This window comes from Phyllobates terribilis, unplaced genomic scaffold, assembly GCF_046119375.1.
Source record: "Phyllobates terribilis strain yellow unplaced genomic scaffold, ASM4611937v1 Scaffold_9__5_contigs__length_417890890, whole genome shotgun sequence".
Taxonomy (NCBI): domain Eukaryota; kingdom Metazoa; phylum Chordata; class Amphibia; order Anura; family Dendrobatidae; genus Phyllobates; species Phyllobates terribilis.
In genome coordinates, this window is record NW_027362769.1 from 132,900,018 (window position 1) to 132,927,778 (window position 27,761).

Genomic DNA, 27,761 nt, shown 5'->3' on the forward strand with positions numbered 1-27,761 from the left:
TATGTCACATTGTGAGAATTTGATTATTTCTACTACAAAATTTTACATGTGACCTTTTTTTGCTCTCGTGATATTTAAAAATTCAAAATTACATTTTTAGGTTTTAAATAACCCTTTATGTGGAAATTTATGTTTCTCCGCTAGTTTTGTTGCTTTTATTTATAATTTTTTTTACATTTATGTATATTGTATAAGCCAGTTCTCCCTCCACTCTTGTATACTGATAAACAATTACCATGATACAGTTGACCGCCAACCACTTTTCAACAATTAATAGATCTAGATTTGAAGTTCTTTTCAGTGAATGACAAAAAGATTTCATATGAATTTGATTATGAAATGCAAATTTACTTTACTTTATTGGTTTTAGAGACTAATATTTTGTAACTACATTAATAAATCTTCCCTTACTTGCCAAACTAAAGGTGCCACAAATAGTTTTAAAGGGGCTTTCTTGGGTTTAACATTGAAATCTTTAGGAAAGGTAATCATTAGTGTTGAGCAAATTTGTTCGTCGCCAAAAAATCGGCTCCGCCCATGAACATCCCTGATCTGCCACGCTGTCACGGAGATAACAGCTGCGTGACAGTGTGGCAAATCAGGGATGTTCATGGGTGGAGCTGATTTTTTGGCGCGAACAAGCTGGAACCCTGAAGATAAACCTGAATTTGAAATGCCGACCAAATTCGCTCAACACTAGTTATCATCACTACATGCGATCTACAGCGATCAGCAAAATGCCACAGCTAGGGATGAGCGGACCCGTGGAAGTTTGGGTTCATTGGGTTCGACTGAACTTTAGTCCAAAGTTTGGTTTGGGTATCAGAACTGTACCCGAACTTGAACATTAACCCTATAGAAATTAATGGGGACCCAAACTTTAGAGCTGGAAAATCTCTTTCTCCTCCCGGAACTCCCGAACTGTAAAAATGACTTCCGCGAGAAGTCTATGTTCGGAGTTCAGCACCAGACACTAGGTGTCCAGTATGAACCCCGAGTTCGCTCATCTCTAGCCGCAGCCCTCTCTTTTGAGTAAATCTCACAGGGTTACTCATATAGGTTTCTGGTAATTTAGCTTATTTTTTTACCCTCTGCACCTTTTTTTTAGATTTCATTGAGATGTGGCTTTTGAAGCATTTTATAGAGAGCAAATAAACTACAAAGGACAAAAGTTATATTTTTGGGCATAACTGAATTCTATAACAAAAAAAAACTATGCATGGCCTAGAAGATATGGTCAATCGGTGTTTTTTGGATTATAAGACATTTATATTGTTTTTTTGTGGGATTTAAGGTTTGACAAGAAAAGGCAATAAATGTTTTTGGTTAAAAAAATAAAGAAAATTACGTTTTAAAATACTTCAGGTATTCCCCCCTTTGCATCAACAGTACATGGTAAGTACTGTGACTAATAACACATACTTTTTCATCAAGGCTATATGAAGAAGACTGAAGGGTAATCAGAAACATTAAGGTTGAGTGCCAGTTGCAAAGGAATCAATGGTGCTAAAATTTTTCAGTAGCGGGTATGTTAATCAGCTGCATTATTGGCCCTAAACCATTGTTTGTGGCAAGCAGTGGTCGAATATATATTTACTATTTCATTTTATAAGGACTATATTACTTAACAAAAAAATAATAAAATATATAACTTATAAGAATACATAAAAAAATGATATTAATTATCTTATATGGAGAGAATTTTATTCTTTTGAAATATGTTTTTCTATAAAATATCAGTTGCACATTCGATCACTGCTTGCAGTATGATTCTAATGAAAGGACCTATGAGAGTGCTGTGATTTGTTTAAAATGTGGTTTTATTGTGGTGCACCTCATTTATTTTTATTTTTTTATTTTTAATTATTATTTTTGTTTTCTGATTTGTGTTCCATCTGTAAAACCAAATCTTTCATTAGAATTGAATTTTTTTTTTCTGTGAATACACGCAAATAATTTTTGTTTTCTTTTAAGTTTTCAGAAACAATATTATCTTTATATCATTTGATTTTATAATTTATACTGCTTGCTTTCATTGCTTTTGTGATAGGGAAAAAAATAATGTATATTTGCCCAATAAATATTCCTAGTTAAAGTTTTTGGATAGGTCATCTTTCCCAATATCTTGTCTAGGCATCAAAAAGTAAATCATATTTTTTTTCCTACTTTTTTATTGATTTTAAATATTGTGTTATTTTAACCCTAAAGCACAAATTTTCCTTCCTCTTGAATAATTACCTCTTTATTTTCTTATACAGAATTATAGTGGAATTATATAAAAATTATTTCTAGTCTAATCACGTTTATCAACCGCCCCAAAAAAATACTTTTTAGTTAGAAGCATGCCTGGGAAACTTTTTGAAAATATTTTTGAAAAACAGTTTTGACCACAATATTTTTAGGGTACCTTACACTGTTTTTTTTTTTAATTTAAACTGAACACCTCTTTCAACTGTTCTGCATCTTGACTTCAAAAAGTGTTCTTTTTTTTTGGTGCCTCTCTATTACAAAGTTATGCCCCCAGCCATTAAGAATGCCCAATATGTAAACTTTCACTTCACCTACTGGGTGTATACCACAGAACTTCTCTGTGGGCGTTTTCTTTTTCTCCTCTACATTGCTGGCCAATCAATATACAGCCAAGGCATAGAGGGGAAAAGTAAATGCCCAAAGAAAAGGTCACAGCTGCAGCCTAGATCAGCATGTTCTCACTCCACAGTCGCTGTGTCCCTTCCAACTGTTGGAGTGCTGAGCAGAGGACAGCAGCAGTGCTGGAGAGCCGGAGCACAGGTGAGAATCATCGCGTCTCTTCTAACACTGTCGAGTGTTCAGCACTGCTGCTCTCCTTGGCTTTGGTTCTCCAATAACAGGAAGGAACACCATGACTGCAGAGTTCTCATAATATTCAAGTGGTACAAGTCTCATCTCAGGAGAACATGCTGAGACAGGCTGCAGTTTTGACCTTCTCTATGGACTTTTGCTTTTTCTCCTTTATGACGCAGCCATGTTTAAATTGACCAATGTCATAGAGTAGAGAAAGAAAACTCCCACAGAGAATGTCTGTTGTATATATCTACTTGGTGGAAGTTGGTGGAAATTTGCATATTGGAAACTTGTTATTACTGGGGTCGGCTTAACTTTGAAATGGAGGGGAACATGAAAAAAATCAGTTTCAGAATTAATGGAGCAGCTCCAAATGGAGAAAGTACTCAGTTTAAATAAAAAAATATAGTGAAAGAGTCCATCTTAACAGATAGAAACAGGACTGTCAATAAGATATTTTAAATTTTAACTTTACAAAATAAAAAAAAATCATAAAATTGAGGATATGGTGAGGCACACAATGTAAAAAAAAACATAGTACCTAAATTAACTTAGTCGCTATAATAAAACAAAAATAGGCCTTTTTTATTATTTTGTCTCTTTCACGCTAAACCTTTTGCTGGTTTTATTTAGTTTTCTTATAAACTTTTTTTTTTATTTCCAACTTAACATGATACAAAACAAATATCAAAATGGTCAACAAAATATACCATATATTTAAAAAAAAACAAAAAAAACATATATTACTCAGGCCTACTATAAAAATAAGGCCGTGATTAATAATGCCATTAATTCTGAACAGATTTCAATCATATCCCTTTTGGCGGTCGCGCTCGGGTATGATCAACTAGCCGCTATTAAGTCTCTAAGGACCTTGAGAGCACTGAGACCTCTACGTGCATTATCAAGATTTGAAGGCATAAGGGTAAGACCCAAATATACAGATAGGGACATTCTTTTTTTTCTCTAGGTTCCCGTTTTAATGTGTTCAGGATTCAATTTATGGTAAGAATACTAACCAATATTTCACCAACAGGTGGGCTATAATTTTCACAATATTTCATTTTTTTTTGAAGATTTTAGGTATTTGGCAGAGAGGACTACCGGCATCATCTTCTGAATAAGCCATTGGTATATGATGCACTGAATGATTTAAGATTTGGGAAAACCAATGAGTTTATTACTTTTGTGTTTTTGTATAGGTATCTTTGGTTAGCTTAATAGCTAATGCCTTGGGCTACTCAGAATTAGGGGCTATAAAGTCCCTTAGGACACTAAGGGCATTGAGACCTCTGAGGGCCCTGTCACGGTTTGAAGGGATGAGGGTAAGATAACTGTAAAGGCCTTGAAATTAATGCATGCATAGAAAGAAATCATGCATGTGAGAACAAGCACAAGGAATGATAAATCCATGCAGAGATGCTGCGATAACCTCATAAGTACTGTTCGCTATTAACAGATATTGGACAGGATGCTTCAACACATCGCAAAAATCATACGCTACCACATGTACCGGCTTTGCTCATGATTGAGTCTATTCAACAGAAATAGTACTTATTTTTTTCCTCAATCACACAACTTATATTAAATCTAACAGTCCATAGAAAATAGACAATATTGTTGTTAGTTTAGTTTATTTGGGCACACTTTACATTACAGAAGCCAGCAATTCATCCAAGGGGACAACCACCTTTTTCTTTTTATGAAAGGTTGTCTTAGATCTGTTCCTCCTTGTGAGATGTGGCCATGTCTTGGCTGTTTTTATATTACGTGGACCTATGTGCTTGAATGGAGAGTAAGGGTATGTTTACACTGCATTTTATTATGGCAATTAAAAAGATCAAGTTTTTCACACGGAAACCACTGCAGGAAACGCCAACGTTACAATGTTTTTGTTAACATTTTGCTAATATTTCCGTTAGTGTTTTCCATAAATATTTTTTCAGTACTTTTTTTAGCTCTTTTTTGGATGTTTTTTTTTTAACATCTATTAAGCAGTGGATAAAATGCTAGCGTTTTTTTGATTCGTAAATGCCTACAGACAACATTTTTCACAATGATTTCTATTGTAAAGTATGGAATAGCTTCTTAGTGTAAAATACCTGAAGAATGAACATGCCACTTCTTTAAAATACTTGGTGTTTTTTAAAGCCTGAAGTAGCATATTTTGCGGACTGTAAGACTCACTTTTTTCCCTCAACTCTGGGAGAAAAATGTGCGTCTTATAGGCCAAATATAGCTTACCGGGGAACGGCGGTGGAGTGGGTTACGGGAGGCAGGAGGCACCCCCTCCTTCCAGCCCAGGTCCCAAAGCATCGACTCACTCCTGCCGTCGGTTCCCTGCAGTGATGACCCTGCCGCCACCCTCCCCAGTAAGCTAAATTTGGACTGTAAGACGGACACCCATTTGACACATTAAAAAAATGTTCTCATAATTTCCTAATCAAAATCTGGGGTGCGTCTTATGGTTCGGTGTGTCTTATAGTCCGCAACATACGGTATTTAAAAAATGCTGATAAGCCTGAAAATATGAACAGCAAATTGTTTTTAATAGGAAAAAAATAAGTTCTTTTGAACATTTTGTGACTGCTTTTTCCGCATTTTTAGGAGCGCACATTCTCGAAAATAATGAGAAAAAAAAGTAATGTGAACATACCTTAAGAGGTTGTCCACTATTATAGATAATGCCCCAATGTATTTAAATGGTGTAAATAAATTGTTTTGTAAATACCTTGCGTTGTGCTTCTTGCCTGTGAGCGACGCTATCGCTGGCTGCTCACAGGCCTCACGTGATCCTGGCTGCAGCCGGCTCCGATGTCCGGCTGCAGCTGGGCGTTACATAATGATGTGCACCCCCTTAAAGATGGGCTGTGGGTGGGGTTTCACCGTGCATCGCAGCCCAGCATCCACCGTGCTCTACTCCCAATGAATGAGGAGAGGGAAAGCGCGCGGTGAATGCTGGGCTGTGACGCGTGGGGAAACTCCGCCTACAGCCTATCACTCAGCGGGGAGCGTGTCACTGGGTCACGCCCGATGCCTGTGAGCGGATGCCAGAGGAGCCTGCAGCCGGGGGTCACGTGATGCCTGTGAGTGGTCAGCAACTGCGCCATTTACACCATTTAAATACATTGGGGCATTATCTATAGTAGTGGAGAACCTCTTCAACAATGCTTGGGGCATTGCCATTCATAGTGTCGGTAGATTCCCAGTAGATACAGTATATCAGTGCACTGAAAAAAAGCGGAACAATTAGTTACTTTCCATTTATAGCTATTCATATTTTTTTTTGTATTATGAGCAGTTAGCCCTAAAAAAAGGAACATTTCAGGTATATATTACCTGATTTATGGCTAAATAATATGGCTATGTATGCAGCAACATCAAGATATAATTACATAAAAATATTTTTTTGCACTTTTTTTTAAAGCCCTGATTAGTACTATATTTTACAAAATACAATTTAATAATAAGTTAGTTATTAATGAGCTGATAAAACTATTGCACAACATTATTAATATTAATTAAAGGTATGAAACTTCCCAGGAAATAACATCCGTGTGCCAGTAGCAGGTCCATACGAAGACATTGTATTATACTTATACTTACACAAGAATCATTGGTTGTATTACAAAAATTCCTTGAGGTGTATGTCCTGGTAAATACCGTTTGTCCTAACAGTAGATTGTAGGGTCCACATATTGAAACATTTCTGTTTAATAGACCCTTTAATTCAATATCTAAGTCTTCCAGCTATCAGAAAGTAAATGTATTTCATCCGAAGCATGGATACATTGTTGATGTTAACCTGAATGACTCCTAAATATACAAAAATATTCCTAGACCACTGTCTGTCGCCATGTCATATGTGGTGAATCACTGTTGGTATAGTTTAAAACCGATCAAACAACTATTGCGTTAATTCATTATTTTTACTCTCAAGTCATAAAATATCAATTTTATTTTTCATTCTCTGTAAATATCTGATGACTGACAAAAAAAAAATATATATATATATATATGTACTGTATATATGTATATAAAATACTAAGAAAACAAATTCAATATTAAATAGATATAGTCTCTTCTTTTTATTTCCTGCAGCTATGAACTTATTCGCGAACTGACTTTAGACATAGGTTACAGTATTGTTTGCCATGACATAACTTGTTTAGGGTTAATTTTTTAAGTGAAGGTAGAATTAAATGTGAATATTACTTACGGTAATCTAAACTAATAAAAAAAAAAAAAACACATTTTTCTCCAAATTTGTACAACAAAAATTATCAAGAATAAATATACAGCATTTTCTTTAAGAATATTTAAAATTAGCAAGAATAAATACACAGCATTTTCTTTAAGAATATTTAAAATTAGCAAGAGTAAATATATAGCATTTTCTTTAAGAATATTTAAAATTAGCAAGAATAAATACACAGCATTTTCTTTAAGAATATTTAACATTATTAAATGATAAAAAATTACAAACATTTGTTTTATAACATTGGACTATGGAGAGATTATTCTTTTTTTTTTTTTTACAGTTAGTTTCTCGTCACTTCTGTATAACATATGATGCCATTTTTAATATGCAGTATATATGGTATAAAAGTGTTAAAGAATAATATTAGAAAAAAAGTATAATTTTTTAAAAGTTGAAAATACTTTTACACATCAATTACTTTATTATAATAATGTTTATTTCTATTAGTAATATTAGAAGTCAGTATGGTATGTCAGTCTTCAATAAAATGATCTATAAATTCAATTGTACGAGCAACATTAGAAAACAAAATTAGAGCTATAACTAACCGTACAGATGTAGCATTTTTTAACTTAACGTACAACTTAATATTAAAGAGAACCTGTCACTTAACAATAATTAAATTTTGCCTCTCTGTTCCAGATATGATCTTCTCTACCTTGTATGTAAATATATTATTGTTAACTAAGGGGGCGTGATCCTCAACTTTTCTCTGTAGGCATCAACTTGATGACCATGCCCCTTTCGTAACAAAACTACATTTTTATACGGAAAAAAGAGTGCCATATCTTAGGAACTGACAGGTGCAGGAACAAAAGAAAAATAATTCCAAATTCAGGAGAAAAAGGACATTTTCACCATGATTTTTTTTTACATATTTATGCTTATCGTCAGGTCTTTAACGTAGCACAACCAAGTGAACATGTCAAGGTAGGTGTAGGTTTAAACTTTTCGGCATCAAGAAGATATCATGTTTGGAAAAGCTACATCTGTACAACATAATTACTATGGAATTTAGGTTAAACCTCAAACAAAACATGACAGACACTACAAAACACACTAAAGGGTAATATGTGATATAGGATTGTGTATTGTTTTAGATTTTTGTGTACTTTAATCTGAATGTGCAGCAAAAGTCTCCATTGATTTAATCAGCAATATTTCAATGCATGCATTTAACAGTAAGACACGTAAGCATGTCACACACTGCTTGGATTGAAAGACAACAGACAACTCAACTTTAAAAAAAAAATAATTAAAGTTGAAGTGTCAGATATGCATGCTCACTGGATTGCACTCAAAATTAAATGGTATTTCAAACTTCCAGTCCATTTGACAATCCAATCACAATAAGTATTTTCCAACGACTAATATTTGATAACTACAGTAGGTGTTATTTTTAATATTGAAGAAGTCTCGTGTTATTTTCTTGAATCACATGGAGGTTTTCTTCACCAGAGGCGATGTCCCCCAGCAATGAATGTTTGAGTTTTCCTCAGGACCAAATATGTGATTTGATTTGTTCTATTGAGAACCACTGGCTTGAGATGTTAGAACACTAGCCCATGGGCATACTGATTCCTTCAAGACAAATATAAAGAAAATATACTCCAAAGGAAGGGAATGTCTGGTCTAGAAAACTATTTTCAAGTACTTTATTAGGGAATTTTGGATTACCGTCAGGGGGTCTTTGTATAGGATCCTCATTTAGTATATAGAATAGAGTGGCTACAAAGAACATCTCTCGATCTGGAGGACTAAAAGAAAAAAGAACCGTGTAACGCTTCAATTGTGTGGGGGTGGCACTGAATGTGAAGACTTTGCACAAATTACAGCTGATTGCTGAAGGTCATTGCATTAGGACATCCCATGATTAATGTATTGTCAAGGGACCTTTGCAACAAAAATGTTTTTTTAACCCTTGAGCAGCGCATGATTTTGTACATACAAACAGAGGTAGTACAAACTGAAGTTAAAATACCTTGAAGGTAGAGCCTTCCTAACATGGGTAATTAGTTTTAGGGATTAATTTAGGCAGAATTAACCTACATGTAGCATGCTAAAAAAACATTGTTTTAATTTTTAACTCATAAATCAATAGTATGCATGAAAATTAGCAACTTTGTAATATAGGTTTTAAAGAAATCTTTTTCTTTCTCCTCTTGGATTGATTTTTAATTCTCAGGTCATGGATAAAATCTGTCTTCAATGAAGACAGATTTTCCCATTATTGAGATAGGCGATGGCAGCTGTTACTTATAAGATTCTATGGAGATGGGAGGAGGGAAGGAAGTAGGGAGGAGTTAGAGGCAGAGACATTCTGCTGCAAGTTCACATGAAATTACAGTTACAGTTATCCATAAAACATTATGAGCATCAACTTTCATCTGCTATCTCAGTAAAGAAAAAAACTAAACCTCAGTTTTTCTTTCAATTAAATGTAAACACAACATAAGCGGAAGATAGGGTTACTTATAAAAACCTCTCCAGAATTGTTACTCATAGTCAGTGCAGGACAATTTAAATCCATATATCAATATTTTTAATTAGTGTGCACAATCTCGTTAAAAGTCATGAAATCAAAGCTAATTTCATTGTACAAACAGGTGCCAAAAATATCTACCCACCTACTTAATGATGGTCCAAAAATGTCGTCATGTGCCTCATTATAGTAAATAGATCTGTCTGAATCATTTTTTAAGTGCTTTGCATGGACACAGGATTAATGTGAACCTGATCTTAAATGTGATCCAAAATATTATCAATAAAAACTTCATCTCTTCCCACAAAAGACAAACTCCCATTTAGATGTAGCATCTGTCAATGGAAAAATAGGGATTTCCGCACTACTAGTCAGCCAAGGTCTCTGGAAAGTGGCATGGTTCTATCTAAAAATTCTGCAAAATACACATTTTGAAGGCAAGATGACCCCTACCCCTTTCCTTCTGAGCTCCACAGTTCATCTAAACTGTTGTAGCTCTGCTACTCTGGCCCCTCTGGGGCTCTGATAATGTGACATGGCACCTGTAAAAAATTCCAGCAAAATCTGTACTTCATTTGTTGATCCTTTCCGTCTGAGTTTTGCAGTGTGCCTGAACATTAACTTCTGACCCCATTCAGGGTATTGGCGTACTCAGGAGAAATTGTGTTACAAATTATGGAATCTATTTTCTCCTATTACCCCTTATGAAAATAAAAAATCTGGGGCTCAAGTAACATTTCAGTGGAAAAAAACACAATTTTTTATGTTTCACGTTGCAATGTCATACAATTCTGTGAAGCACTTGTGGGTCCAAAATGCGCACTACAGCCCTAGATGAATTCATTGGGGGGAGTGTAGAATTTCTGCTGTTTTGGCACCTCGGGGGCCCTGCAATTGTGTCATCATGCCCACAATCAATTCCAGCCAAATATTTGCTCGAAAACAGCCCTGACATGTGCCCAAACAGTAATTTCCGACAACATATGGTTTATTGCAGAATTTGTGAGACATTGTGAAACAAATTATGATATCTATTTTTTCCTGCTACTCCTTACAACAAAAGAAACTTTTGGGGCTAAAGCAACTTTTTAGTGTAAAAAATTTAATTTTTTGTTTTCATGTCCCAATGGTATAAAATGCTATGAAGCACCTGTTGCTTAAAAATGCTCCCTAAACCCCTAGATGAATTCAGAAAGGGGTGTAGTTTCTTAAATGGAGCCTCCTTTAACCCCTTTCCAACCAAGGCAGTAATAGTATGTAGCTGTGCCCTGAGACTTATGGACCAGCTACGTACTATTACGCATAATGCGATTGCGCCTGTACACAAGTGGTGCAGGGCGATCGCCGCCGGGTGTCAGCTGATTGTCACAGCTGACACCCAGTGCTATGTTCAGGGAGTGGTCCCGCACCTCTCCCTATACATTAACCCCCACAATGCTGCGATCGAAGTCGATCGCAGCATTGCAGGGACAAGAGGGGAGTAAGCGCCGGTACTTACCTCCTCTCCGGCCTCCAGCGATGTCTGCGGCGGCTCACAGATGTTGTGATGATGACCCGATGTCGTCATGACAACATCCGGGTCACCAGGAGGCAGGAAATTACTTTGGTCATGGGCTGTGCATGACCAAAGTAATGTCTCCCCTGTGTGCAGGGCTGACAGGCTGCAAAAAGTGAAAGTCCCATAGTGGGACAAAGTGTAAAAGTAAAAAAAAATGTAGGAAAGTGAAAAAAAAAAATTGTAAAAATATTTTAAAAAAATGAAAAAAATAATCCCCAAAAAATAAAAATATATTGTACCCATAATGTTTATTTATTATGAAAAAAAACCTAAACCAATAAAAGTACACATATTTGGTATCGCCGCATCCGGAATGACCTGACCTATAAAATTGTCCCACTAGTTAACCCCTTTAGTGAACATGGTAAAAAAATAAATAAAAAACGAAGCAAAAAACAATGCTTTATCATCATACTGCCAAACATAAAATGAAATAACACGCGATCAAAAAGACGAATGTAAATACAAATGGTACCGCTGAAAACGTCATCTTGTCACGCAAAAAACAAGGCACCATACAGCTCCATCATCGAAAAAATAAAAAAGTAATAGCTCTCAGAATAAAGCGATGCAAAAAAATTAGATTTTCTAGAAAATTGTTTTTATTGTGTAAAAGCGCCAAAACATAAAAAAAGATATGAACGCGATGCCACTGTAAACGTACTGATCCGAAGAATAAAGCTGCCTTATCAATGTTACCACACACGGAATGGCATAAAATACCCCCAAAAAAACAATTCCGGAATTACTGTTTTTTGATTATTCTGCCTCCCAAAAATCGGAATAGAAAGCGATCAAAAAATGTCACATGCCCAAAAATGGTACCGATAAAAACGTTAACTTGTCCCACAAAAAACAAGCTGTCACATGACTCTGTCAACCAAAATATGGAAAAATTATAGCTCTCAAAATATGGCGATGCAAGCATCTTTTAGTGTGTGACAGCTGTCAATCATAGAAACCCGATATGAATCTGGTATCGCTGTAATCGCACCGAACCGAAGAATAAAGTCATCTAATCACTTACACCACACGAGGAACGGCGTAAAAAAAACAAACTCTAGGGTTAGGGTTGTGCTAGGGTTAGGGTTGTATTAGGGTTGGGGTTAGGGTTGTGCTAGGGTTAGGGTTGTGCTAGGGTTAGGGTTGGGCTAGGGTTAGGTTTGGGCGAGGGTTGGGCTAGGGTTAGGGTTGGGGTTGTATTAGGGTTGGGGTTAGGGTTGGGCTAGGGTTAGGGTTGGGCTAGGGTTAGGGTAGGGTTAGGGTTGGGGTTAGGGTTGGGGTTGGTGTTAGAGTTGGGATTTTTTCAAAAGTAAAGAAAAAAAAATGATGACGATATGGCGACCAGTGTTGAGCGCAAGTGCTCGCTACTTGAGTTTGCATCGGGTGCTCGGGTTTGCACTGAGTATCACAGGTGTTCGAGTGACATACTCTAGTCTCTGCATTATATGCTTCTCGACCACAAAAAACATTGCTGGGATCACCTGCCATGCACGAGCGATCCCCGCATGGTTTTTTTATGGGTGTCTAACAACCGTGAAACATGTGGGGCGGGGACTCGAACATGTCACTCGAGCACCCGTGATACATGGTGCATACGCGAGTACCCAATGCAAACTCAAGTAGCGAGCACTTCCACTCAAGACTAATGACAGCTTATTCAATATGATGACCTAATGTTATCAAATTCTGTCATACTTCTGGGCTCAAAATGTACACTATACCCCTTGATAAAATCCTTGAGGGGTCTAGTTTCCAAAATGGAGTCAATTGTGGGGGTTTCCACTATTTAGGCACATCAGGGGCCCCCGAAATGCTACATGGCGTCCGCTCTTGATTCCAGCCAATTTTGCGTTCAAAAAGTCACACAGTGCTCCTTCCCTTCTGAACCCTGACGTGCGTCCCAACAGTATATTTTTCCCACATATGGGGTATTGGCATACTCAGGAGAAATTGCACAACAGTTTTTAGGTTCCATTTTCTCCTCTTACCCTTGTGAAAATAAAAAAATTTGGGGCTAAAAGATCATTTTTGTGGAAAAAGTTAGATTTTTTTATTTTCACGGCTCCATGTTATAAACTTCTGTGAAGCACCTGGGGGTTCAAGGTGCTCACCACACATCTAGATAAGTTCCCTGAGAGGTCTAGTTTCCAAAATGGTGTCACTTGTGGGGGGGGTTCCACTGTTTAAGCACATCAGGGGCTCTCCAAATGCAACATGGTGTCCGCTAATTATTCAAGCAAATTTTACATTCAAAAAGTCAAATGGGGCTCCTTCCCTTCTGAGCCCTGCCGTGCGCCCAGTGTTTTTTCCCCACGTATGGGGTATCTACGTGCTCAGGGGAAATTGCACAACAAGTTTTGGGGTCCTTTTTTCCTGTTACCCCTGCAAAAGTAAAAAAATTGGAGTCTATAGTAACATTTTTGTGAAAAAAGTTAAATGTGCATTTTTTTCTTCCCCATTCCAAAAATTCCTGTGCATCACCTGAAGGGTTAATAAACTTCTTGAATGTGGTTTTGAGCACCTTGAGGGGTGCAGTTTTTAGAATGGTGTCACTTTTGGGTATTTTCTGTCATAAAGGCCCCTCAAAGTCACTTCAAATGTAATGTGGTCCCTAAAAAAATGATTTTGTAAATTTTGTTGTAAAAATGAGAAATTGCTGGTCAACTTTTAACCCTTATAGCTCCCTATTAAAAAAAAAAATTGGTTCCAAAATTGTGCTGATGTAAAATAGACATGTGGGAAATGTTATTTATTAACTATTTTGTGAGATATATCTCTCTGATTTAAGGGCATAAAAATTCAAATTTTGAAAATTGGTGCAGTCATTAACGTGCAAACCACCCTCGGGGGTAAAGGGGTTAAAGGGTTTCTGATGTTTGGCACCCTAGGAGCTTTGCTAATGCAACATGGCATCCAGAATTTATTTCATCCAAAATTGTGCTCCAAAAGTCAAATAGAGTTCCTTCCCTTCTGAGCCCTACTGTATCCTCAAACAGTAATTTCCAACTAGATGTTTCACCTTTTGGAGAAATTGTAGGGTCCATTTTATCATATTACTCCTTGTGAAAATTTAAAAAGTGGGATAAAATAACATGTAATGGAAAGAAAAGTAATCTTTCGTTTTCGTGGTCAAATGGTATATAATTCTGTGAAGCACATGTAGGTTCAAAGTGCTCACTATATCGCTTGTTAGATTTTTTACAGGATGTAGTTTCCAAAATGGGGTCACTTGTTGAGGGTTTCTACTATTTTGGCACTTCAGGATCCCTGCAAATACGACATGGTGTCCACAATCTATTCCATCCAAATTTGCACTCAAAAAGAGAAACAGAGCTCCTTCTCTCCCGAAACTTGTCGCGTGCCCAAACTGTAGTGACTGATTACATATGGCACGTTGCCACATTCAGGAGAAATTGTTTATCAAATTGTATCATCCATTTTCTCCTGTTACCCCTTGCAAAAATGAAAAAAATTGAGGCTAAAGCAACATTTTAATGGAACAAAATTAAATTTTTCATTTTTTCATTTCACTTTGTGTTAATTCCTATGAAGCACCTGTAAGGTTAACAAACTTCCTAAATGCAGTTTTTAATTCATTGAGGGGTGCAGTTTTTAAAATGGGGTCTTGTTTAGGGGTTTTATAACATACAGGCCACTCAGAGTCACTTCAGATATGAAGTAGTCCTTAAAAAACTGGTTTTGTAAATTTTGTTTAAAAAATGAAAAAAAAAATGCTGCTAAACTTTTAGGCCTCCTAACATCCTAAAAAAATAAAAGGATGTTTCAGAATTGATGCTGATGTAGGCTAGACATGTAGTAGACAGTTTTTATTAAATATTTTATGTGGTTTGACTATCTGTTGCAATTGCATAAAAATTAAAAATCGAAAATTTGACCTAAATGAACATAAAGTACGATGTGTCATGAAAAAAACAGAAGCATTGGGATATATAGAAACATTCCAGTTATTTCAAGATAAAGTGACACATGTCTGATTTGAATAACTTTGCCTGTGTTAGGCAGGTGAAAAATTGGCATTTATAGGAAAGGGGTTAAAGTGCAAGGTTATGCAAAAATGTGAAGTAAGTCTATTGGTAATGTAAACTTAATATGATTACTGAAATATATAAAAAGATTAAAAAAATAATACAATTTATTTTTGAAATCTCTGACTAGGCACATGATTACATTTTAAGTACTGCATTTTTTATTTTCAGTTCAGTTAATAGCATCTACTGAGTTGAAAAAAAAAATCTGATTTTTTTACCTTATAAACATAGGAACTAATTAAACAGGCATTATTACATGAATTGTTTTGTTTGAATTCTGGGCTTTGTTACATTTCATTTAGCTTAAGACTGATGGTTTTATATGCAGTATACCAGCATGGAATTCTGTGATTTCCTCTCTATAAAATACATATTGCAAGATCTTACAAAGTCACAGTAAGTATTCCACATCATTCCTGTAAATAGTATGAAACTCCAATATGGAAATACTGTATATGGACACTCTATGGTGGCGTCACAATCCTCAACATAGATTAAAAGGGTTTTCCAGGATTACAATATTGATGGCCTTTCAGTATAAGGCTAAGTTCCCACCGTGTAAAAACGCAGTGGATTTTCAACTAAGTGTCTACTTGCAACCACCCCCCCCCCCAAAAAAAAAAAACAACAAAAAGCGGTGCATTTTACAATGCCAACATAGTGCATGAAATTTTAAAAAATCTCATGCTCTTGCTACAAAATATATCCAAAGTGTAATTTACTGGAGCTACAGGTTTGCAGCATGTCAAGTTATGCAGATACAAATTTCACTGTTTGCAATGCAAAGGATTAGATGTGTGACTGCTCTTCTCCTTCTTCGTGATTATATCTAGCGCTGCAGGAGGTCTGTGGTGGAAATGCTAAGTGGGATCATAGTATAATACAACCCTGCCCACTCAGCAGTGTAAAGGGAGAATGGTGATCATGCAAACACTGCAGACTTTTCATTATTTACGCTTGGGTCCTGCCAGAGATGAGTGAACATCTACGAGAGGAATTGAATTCTACTTGAATTTTACATAGATTGCCATTTGCCAAAATGTGGATTTTTTTTTTCAAATTCACTTCCGCGCAAATTCAGAAAAGTGGCGGCCGCTTGATGCTATTTTTCTGTAGCATGAAAGGCCAGCAAATGGTATAAAATAACAAAGAATACTTGTATTCACCTCATCCCTCACTTCCCTGGTCCCTCTGCTTCTCATCACCCATCCTGTCCTCGTTGTGTCTTCTGATGAACGTTATGATGTTGCGACCTTCTATTTGCTTGCGCAGAAACCTTGTGGGCCTCATTAGAACCAGAAGTCCCGGCGTCACATGAGAGGCGCTGGCAGTGTCAGACTGGGGAGCCAAGGTCCCACCAGTAACCAACTTCAGGGCTCCACTTTTCAGCTACATGCAAATGTGACATTATCCTCAATCACAAATTTCTATAACAATGAACTGGGTAGATTGTTAAATGAATAAGATGCTGCCTTTGTCTGTACATAATGATTCAAGTATATTGTGCCAAGTACTGCTCATATAAGAGGGTGGTGGCCCACCGGAGGATTCTCCTGTGGGCCAGTCCAAGCATGGGCATGGGGATTTCAGTTCACATGGCAGTGATAAGAAAATGTGATGAAGACCGGATGAGTGATGGTGATGAGTGGAGGGGCTGGAGAGGTAAGCGGTAAGGTGAGTATAAGGATTTTCTTTTTCCATCTTTTGTTTATTATGATCAGGGGGCTGGAGAGACCCCAGAGCAAAATAAAGGGCATTAAATTCATGAAGACTAGCTTCCCTGGCAATCAAATTCCCTGGGAAAATCTGCATGAACAGGCAAATTCGAATTTTGCCTTATATGCTCATCTCTAGTCCTACAGCATTGTCCTATTCACTTCAATACCAAGAGTTAGACCTCGACCGATTTGATATTTATGGCTTATCCAAAGACAGACTATCAGTATTACGGCTTTGGAAAACCCCTTTAACCTTTCAATTTTCATAGCTAATATAATTGCTTAGATCAGCTTTGTTACTCTTGATTTGAATTCATGTAAACTGAATACATTTTTTAATCTTTCCAAAATTTGAGTTTCAAAACACAAAAGGAAATGAAAAGAATCAAATATTTTTGCATAGAATTTTGAAATTAAATGTAGACAAACTGGTTGATGACTGAAGTTTGAAATGAAGTTCGGTGAAATAATACACCAAATGGAAATGGTTCTCTTTGCTAAGAATGTTTCCATGCACAGAATGGAATAATAGTCTTCGTGAATATATCATGGCTGCCTGTCTAGCTTCGAATCCATCATTAGTGGCTACTAGTTTTAGTGGTTTGCGAATGGATTATGTTACAAATTTTGCTTGCACTAGGAAGTTTGATGACCTAACATTTTATCACTTGCATGTTTCTCTAATTTCTTAAGCTATTATTCCATCTATAGAATGTTCTATCAATCATATCATATTATCATATGTCTTATAATGCTGTATTTAAAAGCATAATATATATTTATTCACTTCATTACTTTGTTTCATTTTTACACTTTGTTTTAAAATATATTTGCATATGTGTTAACATTTTTTCATCCATTATTTGATTTTTTTTAAGTTTTCAAATCTGTTTTTAATAAGGTAAATTGTTTTCAATTTGTGTTCTTTTTTCCTTTAAAAACATTATCCGTATGAACAATGATTATTTTATCAAAAAAAATATTTTTTAGCTTTTTTGCAAATTCTCTGCATTCTTCATTTTTCCATGAATTATTTAGGTGTAAATATTTATTTTCATACACATTGCTTGTGCTTCATTTCATCATCATAACTTGTCATTTTAATTTTATTTATTTATTTTTTATACTTTTTCACTTATGTTTCTATCCCACTATCATTTTAACTTAAGTGATGGAAACTGATACTAATATCTATTTCCCCTCTCAATTCTATGCCAGGTGGTTGTTAATGCCCTTATAGGCGCCATTCCTTCCATCATGAACGTGCTGCTGGTTTGTCTAATTTTTTGGCTAATTTTCAGTATTATGGGAGTCAACATGTTTTCCGGCAAATATGGCTACTGCATAAATGTCACTACAGAAGAATACTTTTCTACTGACATAGTTAATAACATGTCAGACTGTCTCACACTTATAGCCCAAAATGAATCCGCAAGATGGAAAAATGTCAAAGTGAACTTTGACAATGTTGGCTTTGGCTACCTTTCTTTGCTTCAAGTGGTAAGAGATGTCTTTTTTTTGGCTTTACATAACCCTGTTTCATATGCCCCATCAGAACGTATGACCGTCATAGAGGATTGCCCTTTTTAACGCTAAAAATTGAACAACGTTGCTTCCAACAGGTGGCGCTATAGAGATCTGGTCCTCTTCCTCTTTGACCAGGCAATTTACATATTTAATTTCCCAGAGGAGCAATGCACGGCAAATAAGCCTCCTTACATTGACATGCCTGGGCCGGTGTGCCACTCTCTACAAGGAGAAACGTTACCTCTTAGACCTCAGTCCAGAGCCTCTCACCTAGCCAAATCAGATCTCATACTTTGCACTGATGAGAGGCAAAACCCCAAATCATCATGTCTGCAACTTGAGATTCTGATTTGGCTTTTATCCTAAGTCATATTGCAAGACTCGTTAAAGGATCGATAGTGACTTGTAGGATCGCTGTTTCCAACAGGTGGCGCTATAGAGTTCTAGTTCTCTTCCTGTCTGAAGAGGCAATTTGCATAAAAAAATGAACATGCAATCAATTATACTTTATCATATTTGTACTTTATCTAGGTATTGTTTGTTTTTTTATGGCTAGTGGGCATGCTAGTACTTGGCTCCCTCTGATCAATCTGTTTTCTGATGTGCTATTTTTTAGATCTGTAAAGTCTACTACGTAGAGACCTTTTTCAATAGTCTATAGACCATTAATGTGGTGACTCTTCACTCATTATTGCATTCAGATCTTTACATTTTAAAAGTATTATATCGTAATTCACAACATCCATTTTACAGGCAACATTTAAAGGCTGGATGGACATTATGTATGCCGCAGTTGATTCACGAAAGGTGAGTTTTCACTAACTTTTGATACATAAATTCATATATTATAAGGATGAGCAAACCAATTCTAATTCAAAATCATTTTGATTTTCCCAAAATTTGCATATTCTAGCAAATCCAAATTTTGGGGGGATTATATTGGAGCAAATCCAGCAAAATGGCTACCATTGAGTTACCATTTTGCTAGATTCATATGGGCTAGATTCTCTTCACTCTTTGCTGCCATTTCTGGTGCTGACCAGCAAAGAATAAAGAGAAGACTTGAGCAGGTGACTTTGGGAGAGGGCGGGGGATTGGCGGAGAGCTGCAGAGCTAGGGAACGGTGAGATGAGGTGAGTATGATATTTTATTGTTTTTTAACCCTTTCCCAAGCCATTCATTCAGAGCATAAGAAGCACATTTTTAAATGGCAAATCGGATCATATTTGATACTGTATCCTCACTCATCCCTTTTAGACTCTGAGCCCTCGTGGGAGGGTCCTCGCTCCTCCTGTGCCAGTCGCCGTAACGTTTTGTTCAAGATTACTGTAATTGTTTTTGCATGTATACCCCTTTTTCACATGTAAAGCACCATGGAATAAATGGCGCTATAACAATAAATAATAATAATAAAAAATATATAAAACATTGGATGCAAACTGAATTTCCAAGCCCTCTTATATGAGTAGAATTGAAAAGTACTTAACAAGCAACTTTAGAATTTACTTCTTCTTAAAAATCCTCTATGTTTTCAAGTACATATGATTTTTATTTGCCTTGTTTACCGCTCGATGCCTAGAATACCAGACACTTTTGTAGTAAATTAGAAGTGGTCAGTCTCCTAGGCTAAGAGAGCAACATTTGCAAACTATTTGCTATACAGATTGGAATCTGGCCAGCTTAATTGTCCATGCACTTCTTCAATATGCTGTATTGCCTAAGCACACAGATTTGCACCACGAGAGCGCACAGTTTGAGCCAGCGGAGCAGACATGCTGCCAGTCTGAACTGTCAATCATCAGGAACGCACCACCCCCAGCACACAAGGAATCGGGAGGCAGAGGAGTTGTGCGCTTCATAAGGAAAAAAATTACAAAACCCTATAACATATAGTACTAGTCAAAAGTTTTGACACATCTGCTCATGCAATGGTTTTCTTTGTTCTTATTGTAATGTGCTCATTGTAGATTCAGCAGCACTACCATGAAGGAACACATGTAGAAACAAGGAGCAAAGAAACACGTGTAAAAAAAAAGACCAGTATATGTGTTGGAACTCAGATTCCTCAAAGTACCCCCTTTTGCTCTGATAACAGCTTTACACTCACTTAGCATTCTCTCGACAGCTTTCGTCAAGTAGTCAACTGAAATTGTTTCCAATGAACAGGTGTGCCTCTCCAAGAGGTCAATTGTGGAATCACTGGTCTTCAGAAAGTGTTTTTGATCATCATTTTCTAGAGCCAGTGTGGGTGCACAGTTCCATATAGTACTGAGCCCTATTGCGCAGTTGTCCAATGGCAAGAACCACTCAACTACAGAGAAGAGAAACGACAGTCCATCATTCTTTTAAGACATGAAAGTCAGTCAATCTGGAAAATTTTTAGAAACTTGAAGATATCTTCAAATGCAGTCGTGAAAACCATCAATTCATTGCTATGATGAAACTGACGCTCATGAGGACCGCCTCCGGAAAGGAAGACCAAACATGACCTTTGCTGCAGAGGATAAGTTCATCAGTTGAAAGACTCACAAACCACTAACTAACACCACCTCAGATAACAACCCTCAAAAATGATGCTCAAACATAAGAAGAAAATACATCTCAATATTAACTGTCCTGAGGAGACTGCAAAAAACAGGCCTTTATAGTCTAATTCCTGCAAAGAAGTCACTACTGAGGATTGCAACCAAGACCAGTCTTGTTAGGGCCAAACAACATGAGGACTTGATATTAGATCAGTGGAAATCTATACTATGGTCTGATGAGGTAAAATATGAGATTTGGGAGCCAACCGCCACGTTGAGATGCCGAAAAGATGAGCAGATGGTTTCTACATGTGTGGTGCCCATGGTAAAACATGATGGGGGAGGTGTCATGGTCTGAGTGTGCGTTGCTGGAAGCACTATTCGTGATTTATCGCAAATTCAAGGTACACTTTCCCACCATAGTTACCAAAGCATTCTGCAAGGGCATACCATCCCTTCTGATTTGAAATTAGTGGGACCATCATTTGTGTTGCAACAGCACAAAGATCCAAAACAGACCTCCAGGCTATGTAAAGGCGATGTGACCAAGAAGGAGAGGGATGCAGTGTGCGACAGAAGACATGGCCTCCACAGTCATCCGAACTCAACCCAGTTGAGATGATTTGTGGTGAGTTGAACCACAGAGTGAAGGAAAAGCAGCCAACAAGTGCTCAACACCTCTGGGAGCTCCTTCAAGACTGTTTAAAAGCCATTCCAGGTGGCGACCTGATGTAGCTGCTTGAGAAAATGCCAAGGGAGAGTAAAGCTGAGTATAAGGGGGTATTTTGAGGTATTTAAGGTTTAACAGATTCTGGTTTATTTCACACATACTGCTTTTCTCCTTGTTTCCTTGTGCTCCTTCGTGGTTTTACTGCCTTCAGTCTGAATCCAAAATGTGCATATTCCAATAAGAACACGAAAAATCATTCCATGAACAAGTACCTCCAAACTTCTCATCGGTACTTTATATGTACATATATAATCCTTAAAGGGGTTATTCTCCATGTTAAACTGTCCAAAGAAAGCAATGCTTTTAAAATAACAAACTGAGCCATATTCACTCACTCTTAATCTCATAAATCCAGTGCAGGTCACTTAGTGGTATGTGCAGTATCCGAGAGCCATGATTTCCTGTTCTTCAGTTACTTGACCACTGAGGCCTGTTATTGGCTGCAATCAGCAGACTGGAACATTGCTAGCAGACCACTGTGTGCGGGATCCTCAGGGATAAGAGAGGATGGATATGGTTCAGTTTATTATTTTAAGAGCATCCCTGAAATTTGTGGGTTATCTTTTAATATTTTGTTCAACTCCTTTAATTTTTTTTCGTCATACCAATTCAATATGATCTTGTGCCATCCAGTTAAAAAAAAAATATTTATGCTAAGGTATAGGTTTTTAAAAAAAAAAAAAAAAATGGGGTCCTATGGGTGGCTGGACTTAGTATGTGTATATTTAAGATAGTGAAGTAGAAAAGTTTCACACTCTAATTTATCCTAGCAAACAGATTTGATGCAAATCGAATTCATGTCACTTTAGGAAATAAGTAAAACGGAACAATTTGTAACTTGATTCACTCCAAAACTGCCCAGCACCACCTTAATCAAAGCGGAAAATAGCATGAGTCGGAGAAGGGTCGTATGACCTCTATTGCGGCTGCTGGGGCTTCCCCATAATCCTTTCCAGCTATTACATCACATGTTCAGTTTTCACTTTTGACTCTTCCTTTATTTGCTTTTTCAGGTGGAAGAACAACCATTGTATGAAGACAATCTGTACATGTATCTTTACTTTGTTATTTTTATCATCTTTGGATCCTTCTTTACACTCAACCTCTTCATTGGTGTCATCATTGATAATTTTAATCAACAGAAAAAGAAGATAAGTATTTAATATTTAACCTGTTATTCTTATTGAACTCTACCAGTTCTAAATTCCGGTCTTTCCAACCTTTTCCCTTAGGCCTCGGCCCCACTATCAGTATTTGGTCAGTATTCGGTCAGTATTTTTTCTCAGGAGTGGGAGACAAAACCAGGAGTGGGTGATAAATGCTGAATTGGTGACTTGTTTCTATTACACCTTTTCTCTGATTGTTCCTCACCTGGTTTTGGCTCCCATTCCTGAGAAAAAATACTGACCGAATACTGACCAAATACTGATAGCGGGGCTGTGGCCTTACATGAATATACTGCACACCTTCCTCCCTTTAATGCGGCTATCATTTCTTGAAACCGTACACTTAGACCAAGTTTTAAAAACGCCTTCATTGTGGGACTTGAAATATATGAAAGACATTATCAAATTATTCATATCGTACAAATTAAATAACCAGGTTGGGAACATAACCAAATTTTTAAGGTGTTCCCCCTTAAATCAAAGAAAAGAAAGTTGAAGGGGTGGAGCACTCCCAAACATTGACAAAAAACACCAAAAATGGAGTGACCATAAACCACTAAACACCAATTAAAACATATTTATTTATTGAAGTAATTAAAAATACCTAATGTACAAAATATTGTGAGGAGGAAACATGAGTAATTGGAGAAGCAACATTATCCAGTATAAAATATGGAGAAAGCATGTATAGATAAAAAATGTGTCTGTGTGTATGCAACAAGAAAATCGATACCTGTAAACATGTAATGAAAAATAGTTTTCAAAACATCCTTACATACACAACAATAAAAGTTATAAATATAGAAAGCCAGTGTCAAAGATCTATAGTAATCATATAGTGCATGTAGTGACCCCTTCTTCCTCCATGTTGTACGAATAGATATACATATAAATATTAGTAAATGTGTTTACCCATAGTGACAGAGGAACGAAAGTGCTTTTTTGGCTGCTCCAACGCGCGTTTCACGTAGCTGCTTTATCAAGGGAAGGTGATTTTTAATAGGCAGCAAAAGCGTATTATGGGAAAACAAATTGTATATCCTATGCATAGAATATGACTGGCCATAGCATTATTAATTACTGTCCAAATGTTTGTTTTTGGGGGGGCTACCTAATGTCATTACAAACTACTCCAGTCAAGGCTACGTTTACACTGTATTCAGGCTTTTCAAATACTCCTACCAAACATACAGTATGTTTCAGATATAGCTAACTGAATGCTTACATAGATGCATTTATCTGCCATTAAAAAATACCTTTTCTCCATACAGTAGCATTGAAAAGTATAGTCAGTAATCATTTTCAATAGTGTTGATACAATGCCAATAAAATTGCCATCTTTTAGTATAGGTTTGGTCATGGGCATTTTAGACATACATCATATGAGAATTTCCTGTACCCAGACCTATGCCCAGCTAGATCAATGACTAACAGAGATGAGCGAACCCAAACTTAAAAGTTTGGGGTTCGTACAGGACAGTCAGTGGCCGGTGCTAAACGCCGAACACGGGCTTCTCCCGGAAATCCGTTGCAATGTTCGGAGTTCCGGGGGAAGTCCGGGAAGAGAGATAGAGAATTTTCCAGCTCAAAAGTTTGGGTCCCCATTCTTTTCAATGGGGTTTGAGTTCTGGTTAAAGTTCAGGTACAGTTCTTGTATCCGAACCAAACTTTGGAATAAAGTTTGTGTTGGATACCAGAACCCTAACTTCCATAGGTCCGCTCATCCCTACTAACAGACGCTCTGCAACAGCAAAAATCATAGAACATTTGTAATTAAAACTATTTTGAAAATTGCTTAGCTTTGAATTTAGAGCTCTGCATTGTGCTACTCCTTTGATTTTCCTCCTAAATGTTTTTAAATAAATTGACAACAGGGTGTTTCACTTCTTAAAAGGGAGTGTTATACTGATAAAGTCCAATCAGTGTTGACAGTGTCGATTGTGTAGTGATACACCCCCACTTGGTAACTCCCATTTGTCAATGTAGAGTTTTAAGAATAGAAGCCTCAGAATTGTTATTTCATAAGGAATACAAACATTTATTAAAACAGACGTGTCAGAAAGAATTGACAGAACCTTTTAACCTAATGTATTACCCATGATGGAATGTGGAGTGTGAGCTGAGAGACTACATTGTAATAACTATTACATGCTACATAGTTAACTCATCAAATTACAAAGGACTTCTTTTGTCATAACCATGTTTGATTTTCTTTCCTATAATTCGGAGGTCAGGATATTTTCATGACAGAGGAACAAAAGAAATATTACAATGCCATGAAAAAGTTAGGATCAAAAAAACCACAGAAGCCTGTTCCAAGACCTCAGGTGCGGCTTCCACCATTGTAAACATAGAAAGTCAGAATGATACAGTATATTCTTTCCATCTCTGATAATCACTCTACAACGTTTTGCCTATTTCAGAACAAATTTCAAGGTGCAGTCTTTGACTTTGTATCCCTGCAACCATTTGACATCACCATCATGGTTCTTATCTGCCTAAACATGGTAACGATGATGATTGAAACTGATGACCAAAGTCAAGATATGGAGAACAACCTGTACTGGATTAATGCAGTCTTCATTGTTCTTTTTACTGGAGAATGTGTGCTCAAGCTTATTTCTCTGCGGCATTATTACTTCACAATGGGATGGAATATATTTGACTTTGTGGTTGTCATTCTTTCTATTGTAGGTAGGTATAGCTTGTAGGTATAAGCTTGCATGTGGGACCTCAGAATGGTACTTGTGCCAAAAAATGACAAAACATTTTAATAAACAAGACAGAGTTAAGGGTATTTACTATTGGTCACATTCAGGGGCAAGGTTTTTTTTTTGTACTTAAAGGGGTTGTGAGGATACGATGCCCGGCACTCCCACCAATCATCCGTTTCTGGTGCCGGCCTTAACTACTTATTTGTGGAGCTGCACATCTCTGTCAACGGAATAGTGGCTGCGGTCAGGTAGCGCACATCGACCCCCTATTGTTTTCAGTAGAGGGCAGATATGCAGTACCCAGCTGCGGCCACTATACTGTTGACGGTGAGCAGTTTCGGCAGCTTATGACACAGGAACAGCTGATCGGCGGGATTGCCGGGTGTCGCACCTCCACTGATCAGGCATTGATGACCTATCCTAAGCCTAGGCCATCAATGTTGAAGCCCCAAACAACCACTTTAATCAGGACCTGTCACCAAGTCTAAAGTGTTGAGTTTTTGCCCTGATTTTATTCTCGCAGTTTCCCTGAGTATTCCATTTTGTTTTGATTTTTTTTTTTAAACCCACCATACAGTTCCAGAGATATGGGCCTTTTTATTTAGTATTACTTTTGATGCTCTTTAACAAGATGTGCCTTGCTCACTGGGTGATTATGCAGAGCAGCATAAAGGCATGCCCCAGAGGATCCTGTGAGCTATGTAATCTTGTTAAAGACAATAAAAATTAGCACTAAATATGTCAGGAAATGAATGGTGAATTTTTTTAAAAAAGGAATACGCAGGGGAGTAGTGGGAAAAAAATTAAAATGAAAACTGACTATTTTTGACCTGTTGTATCATTGTTCATGGCAGACTACAGAATGAGTAAACAGTGAATCCATCAGTGAGCTGCCCTGATGGAAGGGTTTATAACCCATATACAGTATATTCTTCCCTAAACTATTTTTGAACTATTCTATCATCAAATTAAAGTTAAACTTTCAAATAGTTATAAAGTTATAAGCAGGGGTGGATTAAGAGTAGCCAGGGCCCCGGACAGTTTAGAAGGCGTGGCCCCCCCGGTACCTGATGTATCACATCACATGTCACATGATTCCCTTTGAGAAATCATGTGATAGGTCATGTGAGCAACACAAAGGTGCTTTGGTGCATGTCTGTAGATGGAAAAAGATAGAAAGCGGCGCGCTATGCGTGCCGCGCACATTTTCCCTTGTGTGCATAACATAGCACTAAACAAAATAGAGCAGAAGTGGGCATCAATTTTCCCAAGGGGCCACATGAGAGACCATGACTGTTGTGGAAGCCGCACTAATAGGCTGAAATTAATTCTGCACAATATTAATATTAACATATAAATTATAAATTAATTGTATGCCTTAATATTGACCACAATTAAGTATGCTGACATCCCACTATATACAGTATGAGCCCCCTAGGTACAATATGAGCCCCCACATAATCCCCCTATATACAGTATAAACCCCACATAGCTCCCTATATACAGTACGACTTCCCATATAGCTCCCTAGATACGGTACAAAGCCCCACATAGCTCCCTAGATACAGTACGAAGCCCCACGGAGCTCCCGGGCTACAGTACTGTGCGTTAATTAAGTAGAATTTGCGTGCACTCTGTCCGGGTAAAGATGCTGATGCAATAGGCAACTGGTGCCTAGTTACTACAGAGAATTATTTCATCGCACACTCAATTGAAGGCAAAGTTCATTTATTGTGGACAAAGTGAGACAGAATTAAACAATCAAACTGAGTTTCAGGGCGACAGTAGACGTTTCGGCCTCTCATATGGCCTTAATCATTACGTTGCTATTGTTATGCGGTTCGAGGGCGTGCTAAAGTTTAGTAAATGGATCAAGGGAAAGAAATTTTCCAGGTGCACGGCTTAAGTTCACAGTAGATATAGGGTCACAGGGATCTTGTGGTGGATACCTGACTCGTTCCTATGTCAGGTATAGTCCCCTTAAGGCGTCCTCTGGAGAGGTGGGTCAGGCAGTGGTGATCTAGTGGAGTTGAGCGGCGTTCCCGCACCTTGCTGTAGCCGTCAGTACGGGGCAGCACGGAGATCCCAGGCTACAGTATGGGGCCGGCTACAGTATGGGTACGCACGGAGCTCCCGGGTTACAGTACGGGGCTACAGTACTGGGCCGCACATAGCTCCCAGGGTATAGTATGGGGCCATACATAA

The 27,761-nt window shown here is 37.3% G+C and overlaps 1 protein-coding gene across 9 annotated transcripts in view; it reads left to right on the forward strand.

The window, feature by feature from the left end:
- Positions 1-27,761, forward strand: part of LOC141161754 (sodium channel protein type 2 subunit alpha-like) — a 254,893-nt gene that overhangs the window by 218,976 nt on the left and 8,156 nt on the right. For 5 of the 9 annotated variants that reach the window (XM_073647030.1, XM_073647027.1, XM_073647031.1 and 2 more), the window contains exons 21-26: positions 4,026-4,148; positions 18,113-18,394; positions 19,175-19,228; positions 22,690-22,827; positions 25,065-25,169; positions 25,266-25,536. In XM_073647030.1, the coding sequence (XP_073503131.1) occupies positions 4,026-4,148; positions 18,113-18,394; positions 19,175-19,228; positions 22,690-22,827; positions 25,065-25,169; positions 25,266-25,536 (973 nt within the window). Of the gene's footprint in view, positions 1-3,625; positions 3,749-4,025; positions 4,149-18,112; positions 18,395-19,174; positions 19,229-22,689; positions 22,828-25,064; positions 25,170-25,265; positions 25,537-27,761 lie in introns of all 9 variants that reach the window. The other 4 variants (XM_073647029.1, XM_073647035.1, XM_073647033.1 and 1 more) reach the window with 2 other exon arrangements.